Source organism: Muscardinus avellanarius (genome assembly GCF_963383645.1).
Source record: "Muscardinus avellanarius genome assembly, chromosome: 8".
Taxonomy (NCBI): Eukaryota; Metazoa; Chordata; class Mammalia; order Rodentia; family Gliridae; genus Muscardinus; species Muscardinus avellanarius.
The window spans coordinates 37,988,989-38,008,118 of record NC_137794.1 but is presented as its reverse complement, the minus strand read 5'-3'; the positions used below and the strand labels follow the sequence as shown (position 1 = coordinate 38,008,118).

The following is a 19,130-nucleotide window of genomic DNA, read 5'->3' as shown; positions in this document are numbered from 1 at the left end:
AATCAAAACTACACTGAGATTCCATCTAACCCCAGTCAGATTGGCAAGCATAAAGAAATCAAACAACAACAAATGCTGGTGAGGATGTGGGGAAAGAGGAACTCTTTTACATTGTTGGTGGAAGTGCAAACTAGGTCAGCCACTATGGAGATCTGTGTGGAGATTCCTTAGAAAACTGGGAATAGATCCACCATACGATCCAGCTTTACTACTCCTGGATATTTTTCCAAAGGGGTTGAAAACAGAGAACTACAGCAACATATGCATACCTATGTTCATAGCAGCACAATTTGTAATAGCCAAAATTTGGAAACAACCTAGGCCCCCATCAACAGATGAATGGTTTGCAAAGTTATGGGAAATACACACAATGGAATTCTATTCAGCTATAAAGAAGAACAAAATCACGTCATTTGTAAGAAGATGGAAAGGGCTGGAAAGCATTATCTTAAGTGAGATCAACCAAACACAGAAAGAGAAGGGACATATGTTTCCTCTAATATGCCCAAACGAGTGAACATTGGGGATACCAGAGGGACTCCAGATAATGGAAGGGAAATCTCAGTAAAGCTTGAATGGAAAACTAAGAGAGGAAGGAGGCTGAACTTGACTGATGAGTGGCTATTTCCAAATAGGTATAAAAATATAGCAAGGTTAGCCTGGGTATTAAGTATCAGGAGGGGGGGAAGGGAAATGAGGGGGAAGAGGGCACCAAATACAGATTAAATGTATAACATTTACTTTCAATAAAATAAATTTTAAAAAATAAGTAAATAAATAAATGAAGTCAGTAGGAATGGGAACTTGATTTTATTTTATGGTATATGAAATGGGAAGATTAGCAAAATATTTCTGCTTCTTCTCAAAGAAATCTATTCTTAATTATAAAAATGATCAAAAGGCCAGGCATAACAATGCATGCCTATCAACTGGGGAAACTGAAACAGTAGGATTGCAAGTTCAAGGCCTGTCTAGGCAACTTACTGAGATCTATCACAAATAAAAAGGGCTGGGAACGTAGCTACTAGTAAAACACACCTGGGTCCAATCCCTAGCAGTGGTGGTGGAGGAGTGAAGAATCTTCAAAGGAAGTTACAAAGTATTATAAACTCCATTTATGAGCTAACTGAGCTGAATTCCTCAATTCCATCCATGTTCACTACACTACCAAATCTGTCATATGATTATACAAAATGTCCTAGTTATAAGTGTCTGTAACTGTATCTTTGTTTGATCATACCATTAAACATGCTGTTGGCAATAGCTCCACAAGGGGCAATTGGTTTGTCTTCATTTCTTCGATAAGGCTCACATTCCTTACTGGGATTCTGGTTTTTAGAAGAAAAGGAGAAAAATTATCAGTTAGGTAGGCCTCTAGAAGAACTATGAGATATCCCAAGTTACTAATCAAAATTCAACCCCTGGATTTCTCTCACTCTTAACATATATAAAATGCGTCTTCAGTGAAAAGGGGTTATAAATAATACCATATTTAAATATTAAAATGTATTTAATATTACTTTTTCAATGCACCCTTTACTTGCATATATTGCTATATATGCATATATCTAATTAACAACTTTATTTTTTTGGCGGGTCTGGGAATGGAACCCAGAGGCATTCGACCTCCAAGATACCACCCTTCCCTATTTTTTATTCTTTATTTTGAAACATGGTCTTACTAAGTTGCAAAGAGCTTCACTAAATAGCTGAGGCTGTCCACGAACCGCGATCCTCCTACCTCAGCCTCCCAAATGCTGGGATTACAAGCATGTGACACCATGCCCGGCTAAATTAACAACTTTTTTTGGGGGGGGCAGTACTGGGGATGGAACCCAGGGGTATTCTACCTCTGAGCCATACCTCCAGCCCTATTTTTGTATTCTCACTAAGTTGCAAAGGACCTCACTAAGTAGCTGAGGCTGTCCACGAACTGCGATCCTCGGTCGCAGCCTCCCAAATGCTGGGATTACAAGCGTGCATCACCACGCCCAGCTAACAACTTTTTAATTTTCATATCAACATAGAACAACCACAAAGACTTCTCTGCCTGAGAAAAAAAATTTAGAAACAGTCTCTCGTCAATGCAGTTGTGACATAATAAAGGGAATTTTAAACTGGAAGTAAAGAGACCAGAGGTTGTTTCTTGGATAAGTTCCTTGATTAAACTGGGCCTCATTTATAAATTCAACACATCTAACTAAATAATTTAAAATTTTACAATTCTGGATTAACTCTCATACGAAACAAGAGAGGAAGGAGTCTAATGCAGACTCCTAGAATACAATGATCTTTAAATTGTGCATCCAGGTATAAAAAAAAAAAAAAAGGCTGGCAAAGCAGACACTTGCTTGTCCTCCAGATTGGGTGTTTTGACTTAGTCACTACTGGAGATTTTGAGAAAATATGAAAGTTACAGGGTTAAACTAGAGATTGTACAGGCCTTAGGTATATGCCTAAGGTGTTTGTGGACTCTTGAGCAACATAAATATACATCTCAAAAAACATAATAATACAATATACCTAATGGAAAAAAAAAAACATAACAAACCAAGATAAGCTCAAGCCGAAGCATGATCTAGGTATAAACTGAAAAAGGCACTATGGCAGTGGAAAAAACAGAAGGAGGAGAAAGAAATATGCTAGGGATCTCATAATGTCTCTTCAATATTTGACTTCTTAGCCAGGCATGGTGGCGCACACTTGTAATCCCAGCATTTGGGAGGCTGAGACAGGAGGATAATGGTTCGCAGCCAGCCTCAGCTACTTAGTGAGGCCCTTTGCAACTCAGTAAGACCCTGTTTCAAAATAAAGAATAAAAAAAATAGGGCTGAGGATGTAGCACGGAGGTAGAATGCCCCTGGGTTCCATTCCCAGTATTGCCAAAAAAGAGTGTGTGTGTGTGTGTGTGTGTGTGTGTGTGTGTGTGTGTGTGTTTGGTGTATAATTATAAGCCATATATAATATAAATATATATAAATATTTTTTGCAGTACTAGGGATGGAACCTAGGGTCATTCTACCTCCAAGATACACCCCGAGCCCTATTTTTTAGTCTTTTTATTTGTTGTTGTTGTTGTTGTTATTATTATTATTATGTGGATCATATTGGAAAAGGCATTCATTCATACAGTGCTTGATGGCTCCATCTATAGTCTCAATCAAATTCAATCTAGTATTTAAAAACAAAACAAAAAACAAACAAACAAAACCACAAGTGAACATGGTAGGTATCAAAGTACATCAGATCTGGATTTGAGTCCTAAAAATTGGACTCCATGGAATAAACCATGCATGTACTGTAAAGTACTAAAGACCTAACCAGAACCTTATATATGCCAGGGAACCTTCTAATAGACTTGAATTTCTTAAATCCCACATATCTGAAACTTAAAATAAAACCAGTTAGGATAATGTAACTCTCTGTTTGCCAGGTCTATTTTGGTTACAACGTAGTTCTACACTGCATTCTAAGAGAGCCTAAATTGCTCTGGGCTTCTGAATGTTTGAGCCAATGGCAACAAAGACATAAAACACTTAAGCAGTAGCCACTACCATGGAAGTTAAACTGCCAAAAAATTAAGCTCCACTAGTCTACAGATTCCCAAATAAGACTAGGCATCAGAAGCAGAGCTTATTTTAAAAATTGATATTTGATAGCCCCACCCCTGTAATCAGTGACATATTAGGCTCTGGAAAATTCTGGAATCTATATTTTTCAAAAAGCTCCACAGACAGTTTTGCAGTAACCTACCTTTTGGATTTTACTACTCAGGCTTCAAACAGATAAGAAATTAAGAGAACCCATATTCAATTTTATTTATTTAATTAATTATTTTTTGTGTGTGGTACTGGGATGGACCCTACGGGCATTCTACCTCTGAGCTATATCCCCAGCCCTATTTTTTATTCTTTATTTTGAAACATGGTCTCACTGAGTTGCAAAGGGCCTCACTAATAGCTGAGGCTATCTGCAAATCATGGTCCTCCTGTCTCAGCCTCCAAAATGCTTGGGTTACAAGCGTGCACCACCATGCCCAGTTCCATATTTAATTTTAAAACACAACCACAAGAAATTAAACGTTTATTTGCAAATATCTACCTAGCATAGTAAAAATGAACAAACTCAAAACAGAACATATTTAACATCCAGAATCAAAATTTGATGACAAACATATTCATGAAACCAAAATCCCAATGATTACTAGAAATAAGCATACACGTCCTCTGGTAGTAATGTATAATTTCAAGAAAAGATTTACATTAAAAATTCTCACTATACAAACTAGGAATGACAACACTATATCTTAACATTATTAAATACTTGAGCATTTCTTTTATTTCCTAACTGAATAGTTAATATCTATTCATATTTCACAGATACCACATTTTTATATTTTATCATTTTACTTACAAGCAAAGCACTAGAATCTCCATTTAGTTGACTATCATCTCGAGATTTCACATAACGACGATGATTTTGATAGAAATTAGACAGTCCATAATACATAAACACATTTCCCTAGAGAAAAAGGAGGGAAAATTTTTTCTTAGCTTATTTTTTTTTTTTAAAGAGGTTCTTTTTTTGTTTTTGGAACCGGGGATCGAACCCAGAGAGTCACACCTACAAAGCAGGCACCTTGCCACTGAGCTACATCCCAGCCCTGGGAAAATTTTTTTTACATAAAATATATGATGGTTGGGCGTGGTGGCGTACTCTTGTAATCCCAATGTTCGGGAGGCTGAGATCAGAGGATCACAGTTCGCGGACAGCCTCAGCTACTTAGTGAGGCCCTCTGCAACTCAGTGAGACCCGGTTTCAAAATAAAGAATAAAAAACAGGGCAGGGCGTGTAGCTTGGAGGTCAAATGCCTCTTGGCTCCATCCCCAGACCTGCAAAATAAATAAATAAATTAATTAATTAATTAAAAATAAAAATAACTAAAAAATGAAAATACGGCAGGGGGTGTAGCTCGGAGGTCAAATGCCCCTGGGTTCCATCCCCAGACCTGCAATAAATAAATAAATAAATAAATAAATAAATAAATAAATAAAATATATGATGCATCAACTTGTTTCTTTCATACATAAAGCTAAGTAATTTGGATTTTACTAATTTACAGTTTGTGGTACCAAGTATTGAAATAAATTCTCTTTGTACTTAGCAATCTAAAATAGTACAACTGTAAATAAGGTTAAAGAAGATGTGTTACAAAAACACAAGAGAAAACATTCAAATTGTCTTTCAAGACTCAAAGTACTACTGTTTACATTAAAAGGTGACCCTTTCCCCGAGCTTGGGAAGCAGAGACAGGAGGATCATGCAGGTTCAAAGCCAGCCTTGCTGGCTTAAGAGACCCTGTTTCCAAATAAAAATATAAAATAGGTCTGGGAGTGTAGCCCGGACGTAGAAGGGCTTCCAGGAACCCCAGTACCACACACACAAAAAAAAAACCAAAAAAAACAAACAAAAAAACCCCCACAAAAAACAAACAACAACAACAACAAAAATAAATAAAAGGTGACCCTCAAAGCATCTATTGGTCTATTCTGGGCTAATTCCAATCTAAAATTTTATCTAATTCAGATTGATCTTCACTAAATTAGTACCAACTTTTCAGAGGGATAATGGTCAAATTTCATTTATTGTTCTAGTAAATTCTTTTTTATTTTTTTTCCCCAGTACTGGGGATGGAACCCAGGGGCATCCTATTTCTGAGCTACATCCCCAGCCCAATTTTCTTTTTTAATTCTTTATTTTTAAACAAGGCTTCACTGAGTTGCAAAGGGCTTCACTAAGTATCTGAGGCTGGCCTCGAATCTGCATGATCCTCCTGTCTCAGCCTACCAAATGATGGGATTACAAGCCTGAGCCACCACACCCAGCTCTATTGTCCTAGTAAATTCTAAACTGAGTAGAGATACAAAATTTCTCAATGGGATAACTACATACTACTAGCAACCAATAAGCTCATCATTAGTAAAGTATCTTAGATGAATCACTGCATAATAATCAAGATGTAGCAATAAATGCATACTTATTGATATTATAAATTGATACAATAAATGTATATTTGCATATAATATCAATAACTATATATATTTATTGGAGCCAATTTCAAAATAACTTGGAAAAGAAGGGTAACCAACCTACAAGACAATTATTTAGATGTTAAAAAGCCATCTAGAGCCAGGCGTGGTGGAACAGCTTGTAATCCCAGTTTGTAATTTCAGCATTTGGGAGGCTGAGTTCACAGACAGCCTCAGGTACTTAGTGAGGTCCTCTGCAACTTAGTGAGACCCTGTTTCAAAATAAAGAATAAAAAATAGGGCAGGGGTGTAACTCAGAGGTCAAATACCCAAATAAAACAAAACTTAGTCTTTCAAGGTGGGCATGGCTGACACAGGAGAATTATGGTTCGTGGTTCATGGACAGCCTCAGCTACTTAGTGAGGTCCTTTGCAACTCAGGCCCTGTTTTCCCCCAAAAAAAGAATAGGCAAGGTGTAATGGCGCACACTTGTAATCCCAGCATTCGGGAGGCTGAGAGCAGAAGATTGAGGTTGGCAGACAGTCTCAGCTACTTAGCAAGGCCCTTTGCAACTCAGTGAAACCCTGTTTCAAAAATAAAAAGACTAAAAATTAGTGCTAGGGGTGTAGCTTGCAGGTACAATGCCTCTGGGCTCCATCCCCAGTACTTAAAAAAAAAAAAAGAATAAAAAATAGAGCTGGGTGGTAGCTTGGAGGTAGCATGCCCCTGGGTTTCATTCCCAGTACCACAAAAATACATACATACATACATACATACATACATACATACATACATACATAATAAAGCTTGTCTTTCAAAGATCTAATTTTCCCATTTTATATAAAGAAATGTGGAAATCATTTCTTCATTGATTGGGAAATAGTGGAACATCAAAATTATAACAAAGAAACATAAATATGCTTTTTTGGAAAAAAGAGTATCACCTGTATCTAGTCAGGCATGGTGGAGCACATATATAATCCCAGTACTTAAGAGGTTGAGACAGGTGGATTGCAGGTTCCAGGCCAGCCTCAACAACTAAGGAAGACCCTGTTTCAGTAAAATAAAAAATAAAAAGGGCTAGATTTGCCGGGTGTGGTGGCGCACACTTGTAATCCCAGCATTTGGGAGGCTGAGACCGGAGGAACATGTTTTGTGGACAGCCTCCGCTACTTAGTGAGGCCCTCCGCAACTTAGTGAGACCCTGTTTCAAAATAAAGAATAAAAAATAGGGCTGGAGGTGTAGTTCGGAGGTCGAATCCCCCAAGGCTCTATTCCCCAGACCTGCAAAAACAAAACAAAACAAAAGGGTGGGGGTGGCTAGAGCTGAAGCTTGGAGATAGAATGTCCTGGGTTCAGTCTCCAATACTAAAAACAAAAAATAAAAAGAGCTGGGGTATAGCTCAGAGGTTGAATGCTTCTAGGTTCAATCCCCAGTACCAAAATAAATTCATTAAATTAAAAGAATATCATCTTCATGTATCATCCTCTACTGAGTATCATCCTCTACTGAGTATCATCCTCTACTGTCTTGTACTCTATTAAGATAGATGACTACAATGCATCAATAAAAAAATTTAAAAAAAAAATACCATCTCGAGAAGAGGTAGAGTAAATTAAATCTTTACAGTGAAAGAAAGGAACTCTTTTAATGAATACTAAGAGAAAATAACCTACTTTAAATTCCTTGAAAAGCCAGGCTTGGTGGCGCACGCTTGTAATCCCCACACTTGGGAGTCAGAGACTAGAGGATCGCGCAGGTTCGAAGCCAGCCACGCGCGCTGGCTTGGGAGACCCTGTTTCCAAATAAAAATGTAAAAATAGGTCTGGGAGTGTAGCCCAGAGGTAGAAGGGCTTCCAGGAACCCCAGTACCACCAAAATAAATAAATAAATAAATAAATAAATAAATAACAAATTCCTTGAAAAGTTTAAGTTCCAGCCTGGCGTGGTGGTGCACACTTGTAATCCCAGCATTTAGGAGGCTGAGACAGGAGTATCATGGTTTTCAGATAGCCTCAGCTTCTTAGTGAGGCCCTTTGCAACTCAGTGAAACCCTGTTTCAAAATAAAGAATAAAAATATGAATCTGGAAGCCAGGCATGGTGGCGCACACTTGTAATCCCAGCATTCCGGAGGCTAAGACCGGAGGACTGTGGTTTGCAGACAGCCTCAGCTACTTAGTGAGGCCCTCTGCAACTCAGTGAGACCTGATTTCAAAATAAAGAATAAAAAATAGGGCAGTGGGTGTAGCTCGGAGGTAGAATGCCCTGAGTTCTGTCCCCAGTATGTAAAAGAAAAATTTAATCCAAAGTTTGTGAACAGAAAAGAAACCTATACTAGAACAAATCTGAGGTTGATTGTGTTTGCAAAAGAGAAGTTCTAAAGTAAGTACTTTCGAAAGGAGGAGACTGATAAAACTTCTAATCATTTAAGGCCTCTCATTTCTTTAATTCTGCTGATTCTGACAAAAGAAAAACTTTTATCTTTGTAATGCTCCTATCATATTGAATAACTACACTTTTCTTTTTTTTGCGGGTCTGGGGAAGGAACCCAGGGGTATTCAACCTCCGAGTTACACCCCCTGCCCTATTTTTTATTCTTTATTTTGAAACAGGGTTGTGGAGGGCCTCGCTAAGTAGCAGAGGGCTGTTGTCCACCAGCCGAACTGCAATCCTCTGGGTCTCAGCCTCCTGAATGCTGGGATTACAAGTGTGTGCCACCACACCTGGCTGAAAAACTACACTTTTAAAAGACACAGTGAAGCTGGGTGTGGTGGCACATGTTTGTAATCCCAGCGCTTGGGAGGCTGAGACAGGAAGATAGCATAGGTTTGAAGCCAGCCTCAGCTACTTAGTGAGGCTCTCAACAACTCAGTGAGACCTTGTTTCCAAATAAAGTATAAAATAGGTCTGGGAGTATAGCCCGGAGGTAGAAAAATCCCTGGGTTCCACCCCCAGTACCACACACACACACACACACACACACACACACACACAAAGACACATTGAACTTATATTATTTTTGTGAGATAAAATTAAATAATTAAATTTCTATCTTCTCCCAAATTAGCTTTCATTTTTTTTTCCAAAAACAACAAGCATTATCTTGTCCTTCATCTCCATAAGAAAGCAACTATAACCACTAGAGGGCAACCATCTAAAAAGTTGGCACGCCGGGCGTGGTGACGCACACTTGTAATCCCCGCACTTGGGAGGTGGAGACAGGAGATTGCGCTGGTTCGGAGCCAGCCACACTGGCTTAAGAGACCCTGTTTCCACATTTTTAAAAAGTTAAAAAATAGGTCTGGGAGTGTAGCCCGTGGGAGTGTATCCCGGAGGTAGAAGGGCTTCCAGGATCCCCAGTACCACCAAAAAAAATTGGCACACATTTAAAGCAGTTTTTTCTCCTGGAGAACAAGTTTTTTAACTCCATTTGCAAGTGGCAGGTAGTATACATTGGTCTTTCCATGTCTATCCCTTTTTTTTTTTCTTCAGTCCTGGAGATAAAACCCAGGGGCATTCTACCTCTGAGCTACACCCCCAGCCCTATTTTTTCCTTCTTCTTCTTCTTTTTTTTTTTTTTTTTTGGTGGTACTGGGGGTGGAACCCAGATGCTTTCTACTTCCGGCCTATACTCCCAGGCCCATTTTATATTTTATTTGGAAACAGGGTCTCACTAAAGTTGCTGAGAGCTTCACTAAGTATCTGAGGCTGGCTTTGAACCTGCGCGATCCTCCTGTCTCAGCCTCCCAAGCGCAGGGATTACACGCGTGCACCACCACGCCCAGTTTATTCTTCATTTTGAAACAGGGTCTCCCTAAGTTGCAAAGGGCCTCACTAAGTAGCTTAGGCTGTCCTGTCTCAGCCTCCTGAATGCTGGGATTACACGTGTGCGCCACCACGCCTGGCTCCATGTCTATTCTGAATCTTTATGTCCTCTAGCACATCAGTATGAATACAAAAAACAAAGACACACACACACACGATGAAGAATGAGAGAGAGAGAGAGAGAGAGAGAGAGAGAGAGAGAGAGAGAGAGGAGAGAGAGAGAGAGAAGAGAGAGAGAGAGAAGAGAGAGAGAGAAGAGAGAGAGAGGGAAAGAGAGAGAGGAGAGAGGAGAGAGGAGAGAGAAGAGAGAAGAGAGAAGAGATGTGAAATTATAACTATGAGCCGGGCGTGCTGGCACACGCTTGTAATCACAGCATTTGGGAGACTGAGAACAGAGGATCGCGGTTAGCGGGTAGCCTCAGCTACTTAGTGAGCACCTCCACAACTGAGTGAGAGCCTGTTTCAAATTAAAAAAAAAATAAAAAATAGGGCAGGGGGTGTAGCTTGGAGGGAGAATGCCCCTGGGTTCCATCCCCAGAACCGCAAATAAAAAAATAAAATAAAAAAAAGAAAGAGAAAAAGAAATTATAACTACTTACCAAAATATAAAGTACCAATAAAGGTTTTTTTTGTGTGTGGTACTGGGTTGTAACCAAGTAGCATTCCACCTCCGAGCTACACCCCCCAGACTATATTTTATTCTTAATTTGAAACAGGCACTCACAGAATTGGAAAGGGCCTCACTAAATAGCCGAGGCTGGCCACAAACTGTGATCCTCCTGTCTCAGCCTCCCAAATGCTGGGATTACAAGCATGTGCCACCACGCCTGGCTTCTGATAAAGTTTTAATAAGTATTTGCATTTTTGGTAATGAGTCACATCTCATAGGAAAATAATTCAACTAAATAATTGGACAATTAGTACTTATTTTCCAAAGTAAAGTTCGAGTTATAATTAAAATTTTGAAAAATAATTTGAACAATAATTTAAAACACTAGTATAAGCAGATATCAACTTGATAGAAAATTAATTTGTATAATTACCAATTTTTCCATTGAATGAAAAACTGATGCTTTATTTATTTATATTTGTGGTGCCGGGGGTAGAACCCAGGGGCTTCCTACTTCCAGGCTAAACTCCCAGACCTATTTTATACTTTACTTGAAAACACGGTCTCACTAAGTTGCTGAGAGTTTAAGTAGCTGAGTCTGGCTTTGAACCAGGCGATCCTCCTGTCTCAGCCTCCCAAGCACGGGGATTACAAGTGTGCACCATACGCCCAGCTCAAATGAATGTTTTATTTAAGTATCAGACAGCAAAATGTTAACAGCCAAGCATATAAAACAATCTTACTCAAAAATATATGTATCTCAGTAAATTAAAATGACTTCTCTTTAAGAAATTATCCAGTAAGCCAGGCGTGGTGGCGCACGCTTGTAATCCCAGCAGCATTCAGGAGGCTGAGACTGGAGGATCGAGGTTTTCGGACACCCTAAACTACTTAGTGAGGCCCTCTGCAACTCAGTGAGACCCGGTTTCAAAATAAAGAATAAAAAAAATAGGGTAGCGGGTGTAGCTTGGAGGTCGAATGCCCCTGGGTTCCATCTCCAGACCCGCAAAAAATAAAAAATAAAAAAATAAAAGAAAGTATCTAGTGAAAAAACAGTTCATAGGACATTAATATTTTTAAAGCATGGATTTTCCAACACATTACTTGAATACACAAACCTCAAATGACTTTTCCAGCGTGAAGTTAATGGTACAAATGCAAGGTGTCACAGCGGGAGACAAACATTTATTGCAGGGACTAGAAGGCTCTGTTCCGGTATAATCAATCTGCAAGAGAAAATAATAAGTAAGCACTTCTTGAGAGAAAGTGAATACCTAAAATATTACAATATGATTTGCTGTTAAAAGGAAAACTCCATGAAGAAACCTAGAGACCCAACAAAAACTGTTTATTGTGACAGTGTGAAGTATTAAATACTTAAAAGTATTCTCAGTTGTACTAAAAACTTTGATCTTTACAATCAAAGTCCTCTCTCCTTTTTATCAAAAGAAATACATTTTAAAAGATGGGTGTGGTGGCACATGCTTGTAATCCCAGCACTTGGGAGGCTGAGACAGAATTATCAGGTTCCAAAACCTGCTATAAATCTGTCTTTATGTGCCCTTGGATCCTGGCTCGAAGCAAAATCAAATAATATATGCATCCCAATCTGCTTATTATAAATTTAAAATACAAAAAAATTGCATGTCTTCTGATTCCAAGAAAATCTGAAGAGTGATTTTAAAAAATAAGTAGCATCAAGCCAGGCATGGTGCCACATGCTTGTGATCCCAGTACTTGGGAGGCTGAGACAGAAGGTTTGCGACTAACTACTTAGTGAGGCCCTCTGCAACGTAGTGAGATTCTGTTTCAAAATAAAGAATAATAAGTAGAGCTAAGGGTGTAGCTCAGAGGTAGAATCCCCAGGCTCAATCCCCAGTACTGCAAAAAGAAAAAGCATCAATATATCAAGCCTTACTATGACAAGATATGGTGTAAGTTACAACACAGGTACAAAAGCAATCATATTTTGTACATAGTCAATATAGTTTACACAGCTTTCTTTCATACACATATTTCATTTGATCTCACCCAAATCCTACACTGTTATCTCCATTTTATATGAAAAGAAAACATTTAGAAGCCTACTCAAGGTTACTACACCCATAGCCCTACATTTTAGTCTTTTTTATTTTTGAAAAGGGGTCTCATTGAGTTGTGAAAGGCCTCGCTAACTAAGTAGCTGAGGCTGTCTGCAAACCGCGATCCTCCAATCCTCCAGGTCTCAGCCTCCTGAATGCTGGGATTACAAGCGTGTGCCACCATGTCCGGCTTGGACCAGTATTATTTTACTGAAAAGAACAAAGGATTCGAACAGAACCATGGCAGTGGGGAACAGACATGAGTGTGGTGGCATATGCTTGTAATCCCAGTAGTGAGACTGGAAGATCGCAGGTTTAAGGCCAGCCTTAGCTCCTTAGTGAAGCTGGGAGTGGAGTTTGGAGGTAGAATGCCCCTTGGTTCATCCCTAGTACCGAAAAAAGAAAAAAAGAAAAACAGAAAAAGAAAATAAGCATAAACATTTTGGATTTATGGATTTTTGAACTGAGGGGTATTCTACCTCCGAGCTACAACCCAGCCGATCTTTTTTTTAATTCTTTATTTTGAAACAGAGTCTCACTAAGTTGCAGAGGGCCTCACTCAGTAACTGAGGCTGGCCCTGAACCTGCATCCTCCTGTCTTAGCCTCCCAAGTACTAGGATTATAAGCATGCACCATCACGCTTGGTTTGGGATTTTTCATGTAGGAAGGATATGAGATAAGGCTAAGAACTAGAGCCATACTGATATGGACAATATTATATGGACTATGGTTAAAATGCATACTAAATGTCAGGCATTATGAGCACTTAATATACACATCTCACTTAAAAAGTATAATAACCCTGAGCCGGGCGTGGTGGTGCACGCTTGTAATCCCAGCACTGGGGAGGCTGAGACAGGAGGATCACACAGGTTCGAAGCCAGCCTCAGCTACTTAGGCTCTCACCAACTTAGTGGGACCCTGTTTCCAAAAAAGTATAAAACAGGTCTGGGAATATAGCCCGGAGGTAGAAAAGCCCCTGGGTTCCATCCTCAGTACCACATAATGCTCTCCAGGGCTTTCCATCTTCTTGCAAATGATATAATTTTGTTCTTCTTTATGGCTGAATAGAATTCCATTGTGTGTATTTCCCAAAGTTTTGCTATCCATTCATCTGTTGATGGAGATCTGGGTTGGTTCCATATTTTGGCTATTACGAATTGTGCTGCTATGAACATAGGTATGCATATGTTGCTGTAGTTCTCTGAATTCAGCCCCTTTGGAAAGATACCCAGGAGTGGTATAGCTGGATCATATGATGGATCTATTCCCACCTTTCTTAGGAATCATGGAGGTCAATTTAAAAGACATCATATTTCCCAGAAGCTGTGGGGCACGCCTGCAATCCCAGTACTTGGAAAACTGAGAGAGGAGATCCTAGGTTCAAGGTAGTCTAAGCAATTTAGCAAGACTCTTAACAACTTAGTGATATACTAGTTTGAAATTTAAAATAAATAAATAAAAAGGGCTGGGAATATAGCTCAGAGGTAAAATGTCCCTGGGTTCAAATCCTCCGGACCAATAATAATAATAATAATTTTTTTAATCCCAGCATTCCGGAAGCAGAGACCAGAGGATCGCAGTTCGCCAACAGCTTCAGCTATTTAGTGAGGCCCTTAATAACTCAGTGAGACCGTTTCAAAAAAAAAAAAAAAAAAGGCCGGGAGTGGTGGCGCAGCATTCGGGAGGCTGAGGATAGTGGTTTCCGCACAGCCTCAGCTACTTAGTGAGGCCCCTCTGCAATTTAGTGAGACCTGGTTTCAAAATAAAGAATAAAAAATAGGGCAGGGGTATAGCTCGGAGGTTGAATGCCCCTGGGTTCCATCCCCAGACCCACAAAAATAAATAAATTTATTAATTTTAAAAAAAGGTTGGGCGTGGTGATCGAGGTTGGCGGACAGCCTCAGCTACTTAGTGAGGCTCCTCCACAATTTTAGTGAGACCCAGTTTCAAAATAAAAAATAAAAAATAGAGCAGGGGGTGTAGCTTGGAGGTCGAAAGCCCCTGGGCTCCATCCCGAGACCGGTAAAATAAGATAAAATAAAATAATTTTTAAAAGACTAAAAAATAGGGCTGGGAGTATAGCTCAAAGGTAAAACGCTCCTGGGTTGCATCCCCGGCACCCCCCCACACACACACACACACAAATAATGTCTTTTGCAGTACTGGGGATGAAACCCAGGGGCATTCTACCTCTGAGCTACACCCCCAGCCCCATTTTTTATTCTTTATTATGAAATAGAGTCCTACTGAGTTGCAAAGAGTCCCATTAAGTAGCTGAGGCTGTCCTCAAACCACGATCCTCCTGTCTCAGTCTCTCAAATGCTGGAATTACAAGCATGTGTCACTGTAACTGTTATCCTAAATCAAACTGGCATTTCTTGGTAATCCTAAATATGCATCTTACTCCTAAGAAAGAAGACTAAATTTAATTTAATGTGGTGGGAAAGGAGGAATTTGAAGGACATTCATTTTTTAAACTGTATAGGAAGAGGACTGGAAAACTTCCATTTTGAATGTAAATTTATCTAAAAGGAAATCAATGTAAGGCCTAAACAGGTCATTCAACATATTGCTGAGTAATAAGATAAATCATTTTAAGTATTAATCAGACTCAGTAAAAAAAAAATGGCATTTTAAGTATCTCCTTGAACTGATTATTATACACTGAAGAATTTTTCTGGAGTTCTTTCTAGAGGTTCTAATTTAGACAAATAGAAATGAAAGTAAAAATACCGGAAAGCAGTTCTTTCAGGCTGCTTGAAATGTATCTGGGTTCACAAAGAAATGAAGAATGATGCAACCTGAGCCGAGATTAATGGTAAACTTAGCTAAGGTATTTTATATCTACTAAGTCTGCAAAGATAGAACACAGCAATTAACAGGGATCATTACACCTACCTCAAACTATTATTGAGGAATTATTAAGGACTAATAATTTTGTAGCAAATGCTAAATTTGCTGGTGTTTCGTTTGTGTGTGTTGGGGGAAGGGTACTAGGGATTGAATCAGGAAGGAGTTTTCTACCCTTCTGAGCTATACTTTCAGCCATATTTATTATTTTGAAACAGGGTCTCCCTAAGCTGCTCAGGACATTGCTAAATTGCAGAGGTTGGCCTCAAACCTGCGATCCTCCTGTTTCAGTCTCCCAAGTACTGGGATTGTAGGCATGCTCACCTGCCTGGCTATTAATTTGTTGGTATGCTTCTTTAAAACTGTAAGCCAAGGGCAGGCATTTCTTTTCAGCAAAGGGTGAAAAAATAAATATTTTAGGCTTTGCAGACCAAGATCAAGAATTTTATGTTAGTTCTTATGTTAGAAGAACTTGTATCTATTTTTATTGATGAAATTCAAAATATTGTAAAAATAGTTGTATATGATTTTTCATAGTGTAGGTCTACTTAAGAAAAGAATGGAATTCTTTTGGGGGCGATAACATTTCACATAATTCAGATTCAGTTAGTGTTCCCTGTTACGGTTTGGGGAAACTGTCCCCAGGGACCCCTGTTAGGGTCCTGGACACAATTTCCCTCAAACCACAAAAAAATACAAAAAAAGATAAAAATGTGTGGGTTCTTGTCCTGAGCTAAGGATAAATACACATTAGCCCGGACTCTTGCTGAAGATTTAAAGAAGTTTATTAAAAATATAGAAATACAGAAGACAGTTACAGCCCCATGCCATTCAAGAGTGGCGGGGTGGGGGCCGAATGAATTCACCGAGATACAACACGTGGACCAGACTTTTTATACACATGACCTCCATCTTGTTCATAGTAAACATCCCTGTAAGGTACCTCCACTTACTTTCCCACCAAGGTGTACTTTCCCCACCTAGGTGTCTCTTTTCAGGAAGGTCATGGTCAAAGGTCAACTCCCTCCTCCCATCCTAGCTAGATTATCCAATTATTATGTAAACCTGTCTTTAGAATGAGGATCAGGAAGTCCTAGTTCCCCTCTCCTATAGACTTGCTAATTACCTTTAGCTAGGTTAATTTACATTGGAATAGTTGCCTGCTTTTTTTTTTTTTTTTTGGGCAGAAACCAAGTCCTTTCACCAATTTTTGAAATATAATAATCAGAGCTTTCTCAAATATTCCTAGGCCATTCCCAATACTGGTACATTCCTTATCAGCAAATTCTATGGGAGGAAGGGAACATTTAAAATAACTGGGATTTGAAATAGGACCTCACTAAGTAGCTAAGGCTGGCTACGAAACTGTAATCCTCCTGTCTCAGCCTCCCAAGTACTGGGATTATAAGTGTGTACCACCAGGCCTAGCCAAACCTCTTAATTTCCAAGGGTCTGCATTTTAGAAACTATGATCAATTTGAATATTAAAATCTTCAAAGGTTTTAATAAAATACCTAATCTTTATCATTTCTAAAAAGCATTTTATCACCAGGTATGGTGACACACGCCTATAATCCCAATATTTAGGAGGCTGAGACAGGAGCAGCACAGGTTCAAGGAAAGCCTCAGCAACCTAGCAAGCCCTGTTTCAAAAGAAAAAAAAATCAATTCTCGGCCTTCGGCTAAAATCAAAACAAAAAATAAAAAGGACTGAGGGTGTAGCTCAGAAGTAGATTGCCTGGGGGTTCAATCCCCAATACCACCCCCCCTACACACACTCAATTTATCTTTCCTTGACTCTTAGCAGCAAGAGGTTAAGTATAAATAAAAATTACTAAACACTGATGAAAATTTAATCTTAAAATTTTGCAATCTAAAAATTCAAATTAAATAGAAGTTAAAAGATAAAATATATCTTTATCAGAAGTTAAGAAAACAGAAAATAATCAGGATTAAGTAAGTGAAATCATTAAGGTTTGGAAAAGAGAAAAGCTGTGAGTATATCAAATGGGTTGGGGGGCTAATATTTTATGTATCTTGAAATTTTTTGTCTATTTGAAGTAAATACTTAATTTCTTTCTCTCCTTCCTTCCTCCCTTCCTTTTTTGTGGCACTGGGGATTTAACCAGAGGCATTTTGCCTCTGAGCTAAACCTTCAGGCCTATTTTATTTCTTATTTGGAAACAGGGTCTCACTAAATAGGGGTGGGGGGGTTCAAATCTGTGATCCTCCGGTCTCAGCCTCCCAGGTACTGGGATTACAAGCATGGGTCACCATGCCTAGCTACATACTTAGTTTCTACATTTGCAAAACTGGGGATTGAACCCAGGGGAATTCTACCTCCAAACTATACACCCAGCCCTATTTTTTATTCTGTGGTTTTTGTTGTTGTTGTTGTTGATTTTTGGCGGTACTGAGGATGGAATCCAGGGTAATCCTACTCCCAGCCCTATTTTTTTAGTCTTTAATTTTGCAACAGGGTCTCCTCACTGAGTTGCAAAGGGCCTCACTAAGTAATAACTGAGGCTGTCTTCAAACTGCGATCTTCCTGTCTCAGCCTCCCAAATGCTGGGATTACAAGCATGTGCCACCATGCCCCGCTTATTCTCTGTTTTGAAACAGGGTCTCACTAAATTGCAGAGAGCCTCACTAAAGTAGCTGAGACTAGCTGCAAACCTGCGGTCTTCCTGTCTCAATCTCCCAAGCATATGCCACTAGTCCCAGCTTAGTTTCTACCTTTTTTTTTTTTTTTTTTTTTAATGGTACTGGGGTTCCTGGAAACCCTTCTACTTCCGGGCTACACTCCCAGACCTATTTCATACTTTTTTTTTTTTTTTTGAAACAGGGTCTCTTAAGCCAGCGTGGCTGGCTTCGAACCTGCACCATCCTCCTGTCTCCGCCTCCCAAGCGAGGGGATTACAAGTGTGCGCCTGTGCGCCACCATGCCTGGCTACCTTCTGAATATCACTTTGAATAACAACCTCATCTGGTCTTTTTTTTTTTTTTTGCAACAGGGTCTCAATATATGGCCCTAGCTGGCTTTGAATTCCTGAGCTCAAGCAATCTTCTTCCCTCAGCCTTCCCAAGTGGCAGGCTTCCTAGCCATTAATCCAAAACTATGTAACTCCATACTTGTTACAGTTTGAGAGAAGATGTTATGGTTTGGGAAACTGTCCCCAGGGACCTTTGTTGGACCCCTGGGAATAATTTTCCCAATAAAAAGCCACCAAAAAAATGCATGGGTTCTTGTCCTGAGCTAAGGATAAATATGCAATAGCCCGGACTCTTGCTGAAGATTTAAAGATAGAAACAGAGAAGATAGTTACAGCCCCATGCCATTCAGGAGTGGCATGGAAGGGGGGGGGGGTGTTTCGAACAAATTCACCAAAAAATCCCTGAATGCAGAGTATTCTTATAGGCAGCCCGACTAGGTCTGTGGCAGGTCCTTTGATATGTAGATATCCTGCCCTATCTCTACCCCAAGTACCCTGCTCTTTCTCCAACCCAACCAGATTCACCCCCTCTAGGGCAGGGGGGCCAGCTCTGTCTCTGGCACAGACGCCCACACCTTTTGTTACACTCCAAAATGTGTTAAGTTGCTTAACTGGCATCTGGGATTTCCTCACATCCTTGAGGAAGTTTGCCTCTCTTTAGAAATGTAAAAAGGCCCTTTTTCCTGAACTCCTGGCTTTCTTTACTACCAAAGATATATTTTAAAATTGGAAGTCT

The 19,130-nt window shown here is 39.5% G+C and overlaps 1 protein-coding gene across 2 annotated transcripts in view; it reads right to left on the bottom strand.

Annotated features, from left to right (window-relative positions):
- The window catches only part of TMEM30A (transmembrane protein 30A), a gene marked incomplete at both ends in the record, with an annotated part of 36,333 nt that overhangs the window by 12,352 nt on the left and 4,851 nt on the right, over positions 1-19,130 (bottom strand). The window contains 3 exons of one of the 2 annotated variants that reach the window (XM_080699938.1): positions 1,241-1,328; positions 4,414-4,521; positions 11,585-11,692. In XM_080699938.1, coding sequence (XP_080556064.1) covers positions 1,241-1,328; positions 4,414-4,521; positions 11,585-11,692 — 304 coding nt within the window. The remainder of the gene's footprint in view (positions 1-1,240; positions 1,329-4,413; positions 4,522-11,584; positions 11,693-19,130) is intronic. The other variant, XM_080699939.1, reaches the window with a different exon arrangement.